This window comes from Cyphomyrmex costatus, unplaced genomic scaffold (genome assembly GCF_001594065.2).
Source record: "Cyphomyrmex costatus isolate MS0001 unplaced genomic scaffold, Ccosl1.0 C2370505, whole genome shotgun sequence".
Taxonomy (NCBI): domain Eukaryota; kingdom Metazoa; phylum Arthropoda; class Insecta; order Hymenoptera; family Formicidae; genus Cyphomyrmex; species Cyphomyrmex costatus.
The window spans coordinates 1-4,238 of record NW_017274919.1 but is presented as its reverse complement, the minus strand read 5'-3'; the positions used below and the strand labels follow the sequence as shown (position 1 = coordinate 4,238).

General features: G+C 29.9%; 1 protein-coding gene across 1 annotated transcript; it reads left to right on the top strand.

Annotated features, from left to right (window-relative positions):
* Window positions 1–223: 223 nt before the first annotated feature.
* On the top strand, window positions 224–1,026 carry LOC108771292 (uncharacterized; the record flags this gene model as incomplete). The annotated part of the gene is made up of 1 exon (XM_018551328.1): window positions 224–1,026. A coding segment is annotated over exon 1 (803 nt), but the record flags the coding sequence as incomplete, so codon positions are not given.
* Window positions 1,027–4,238: the final 3,212 nt, after the last annotated feature.

Below are 4,238 nucleotides of genomic sequence, written 5' to 3'. Positions count from 1 at the left end.
AGCTACGTTTTTCTCTGCCTTACCTTACGTTACGATTACGCATGTTACGTCTCGTTCTCTGCCCTTACCTTACGTTACGACTACGCATGTTACGTCTCCTTACATAGCCCTTCCCCTATTACCCAGACCATATCGAAAGCACCCGTGATTGACATGCGCAACTTTTTACCATCACGCTATCCACAAAGCGCACCAGTCGTTCTCACGCCCGCGAATCGATAAGATGGCCAAGCTTAACATCTCCTGGTCCAATGTGAATAGTGAGAGGGATATAATCAACGCACTAGTATGGAATCGATGGATACTACGACTTCTCGGAATCTGGCCGTTGGTATATTCAAATACTACAGTGATCGAAAAGATATTAGCGACGATATTATTCGTGTTATGCTGGTCCGGGTTCAGTTTTATTCTAATTCCCATGGTCATGTCTATGCTGTCAGAACGAACGACTCAAAACGACAAAATGAAAATATTAGGCCCACTAAGCTACGTGTCAGTCTCGACGTTGAAATATTTTTTCTTGGTAATTCATTATAAGGGCATACGGAAATGCATTCGCATGCTAAGTATCGATTGGAGTACAGTCCAGCAGCAGGATTATCGAAAAATTATGATTAAAAGCGCGACAAAAAGTAATGTGTTATGCAAGTTTTGTATAATATTGATGTATAGCGGAGGCTTGTGTTTTTATACCATAATGCCGTTTCTGGGGCACACCACAATCGACGAGCAAAATAATACAATTAAACCAATGGCTTGCCCCGGATTTGATATTATTTTCGACTTACATTTTACGCCAACCTACGTATTTGTATTTTGCGCACAATTTTTTTGTGGTATCGCGGTATACAACATCACTACAGCAGTATGTTGCTTGGCGGCCATGCTCGTAGGTCACGCTTGTGGTCAAATCGAGATCGTAACGACCCGCATAGAAAATTTTCTAAAAAATGCACAAAGTAATCATAAACACATAAAGCAACAAATGGCAATTATAGTGAAACACCATATGCAGTCATTGAGGTGAGTGCTTCATGCACATTATTGTAGAAAAAATTGTTTATGTTAATAATATTCGATTATATGATTGAAAACTATGTGAAATACAAATGAATAAAGAATAACGGACGAAGGAAAAACAAAAAAATTTTGAATTTTTATAAATGTAAAATTGTTTACTTCACAAATAATAATTAAATTTAATTAATAATTAAATTTAAATTTTGTTAACTGTTTGTGTTGTTGATGAGCTGTTATTAATACGTAAACTTAAGTTATAATCACCATTAGCTACCGAACTATTGAGTATGTTGCTTACCTCACAATTGTTGCTGTCTTCTTTATGGAACAAGAGTTATTGATTTCACTACATGTAATTGCTGAGGATGACTCGAAACAAGAGTCGAAATGTACAAGGTGCTTTAAGAGAATTAAATTGATTTTTGCAAACAATAACCAGCGGTAGACTCATATTACCTGTCACTTATTGTTATAATTTACATTTGAAATTTGTTAATTGTACTTCATAATTCTCTGCAAAAAGTAGAAAAAGACATTTATCTTTTAAATAAAGTATATAAAATCTATATTCAAAAGTTTTTTGTGCAGATTTTCAGTCAGTATCAATAGTATTTTACAAGAAATATGTCTGGTTGAAATAGCGGGATCAACGTTCATTATATGTGTGCTGGAATATTACTGTATCAAGGTAACGTGTAAAAAAACTATTACTGCATCGTATATGTAGTATGGTGTACAAAATTTTAAAAATAATTGCAATATGACAGTTAAAATATAGTAAATGATGCACACAGACACAACTATCATTAGGATATCAAATTTTTGCCACTAAATATACGGATATTTGACATATTTTATCACACAAATTATTTTCTATTTTTTAAATAAAAAATCAAAGTGTAAATACATGTTTTTAATTTAATAAAATTAATGATTCAATATTACCTTATTCTCTTAGGAATGGAATGACAACGACAGTTCAGCAATTTTAACACATTTTTTTCTATTAATGTCGTTTGTCTTCAACGTTTTCACGCTTTGCTACATTGCCGAACAATTAACAAATCAGGTGTTTATACTTACATTTTTAACAATAAAATAAATTAAAATTATGATCAATAAATTTAATGTTAAATTATGATTCGCTCAACTAAATATCAATAATAAACTTAAGTATCTTCCCAGGTCAAAAACACAATTGAGCTATACAAGATGTAATTATTATATAAAATTTATTATTATCAATGTAATACGTAACGTTTTGACTTCACTGAGTCCTCATCAGCCGTAAATATAACCCATACAAATTAAAATATATATAAATGGAATAGATTTTATTTAAGTTACGTCAATGCAAGGAAACTTAACAATCGGATAAATAAACATATTAATAATAAGAAACTCAATTCATCGAGACATTCAGTAGTAACGAATCATGCATTGCAATGTAATCACATTTGATTGGAAAAATATAAAAATCATGAACTGAGAATCAAATTATAATAAGAGACTTATTTCAGAAACATTATACATAAAAGAACAGTTAAACGGCATAAACATGAAGAAAAACACTGAATCTTTCGATGAAATGTATGTTTATTTATTAAAATTAATCTCCGATAATAATAAATGAAACAAGGTTTGAAAGTCTTCCTCTGACTGTTTGACATCTATGAATCTAAGCGACATTATTTGCGTGTTACCATCCGCACAGTCAAGATCTGTCTCGGCATGAGAAATCAATCGATATACATTGTATTATTTAAAGCGACCACAGTCTCATCTTTATTTTATTATATTTTTTTGAGTTTCATTAATTTGTTTTATAATGTTTTAACAAGTTTAATCAATATTTTAATTAATTCTATACAGTTTCTCATTTTATACATACAACCTGGACGTCATAATTCTCAAATATTGCTTCATTAACTTATACAACTTGACATCAATTTATGTTTAATTGGAATAGTACTTTCTTATATACACGGTTTATCCTTTCTCGCTGACTAAACAAAGAATGGATTAACAAAAATCCAAAAACATAATGTATAAGAATAATCTTAATGGCTACAAGGAATCAAACGTTGTTAACGGTGCGTAATTTATATACAAAAATATCTTAGATACAAAATTTCGAACGTTTCGGTCCCATTGTTTGGATCATAATCAGCGAATATAAAATATACAAAGGTGTCACTTACAATAGTATTGAAGATCCATAGATTTATTATCCATTGGAGATCCATAGTATTTAATCCATAGATTACGCCTATTTTCTGTAAAATGGGGTATTGAGACCAAAAATTCAAAATACGATCAGAATATGTAGGATTTTGATCTCCAATACTAAGTAACACCTTTGTATATTTTATATTCGCTGATGATGGTCCAAACAATGGGACCGAAAAGTTCGAAATTTTGTATCTAAGATATTTTTGAGTATAAATTGCGAACCGTTAACAGCACCGTTTGACTCCATGTAGCCATTAAGATTATTCTTATACATTAAAAAAATTTTTTTTTGAACATAAAAAAATCTTTAATTCAATTTTTGATTTCTGAATTATTGTTATTAACAGAAATCGGTTATCCTATTAGTTTTTTTGTTACAATATCACTACCACCTGATTGTCCATCAACTTTATAAATGAAGCTGAGACATTTGTGAAAATTTATATTCTATAATGTGTTGGCGTAATTTTGAAATTTTACTTATTTTTATTTTTAATTTTAATACTGCGTTGGCGTAACTTAAATTAAATTTATTCGATTTACATGTTTTAACTTGTATAGATTATTTACGGCTGATGAGGACTCAGTGTAATCAAAACGTTCTGTATGCCATTGATAACAATACATTTTATATAATAATTACATCTCGTATAGCTCAACTGTGTTTTTGACTTGGGAAGATACTTAAGTTTATTAATTATATTAAATGTTAAAACATTTGAACATTGGAATATATATCATCAAAATTAACAGTATATGTACATCTCTAATAAAAACAATTAATAATAGCTAAATTTATTAAGAATAAAAATTTTTGCGTGTGAGGTATATACAGATAACATGTATGTATGTATGTATATATATATATGAATATATATTATAAATTAACGCACACATTTAAATTAAATACTTAGTGCATAAAAGTTGGATTTGCATCATATAAAATCGAGTGGTACCGTTTACCAGGAAAAGCTGCACTCGAT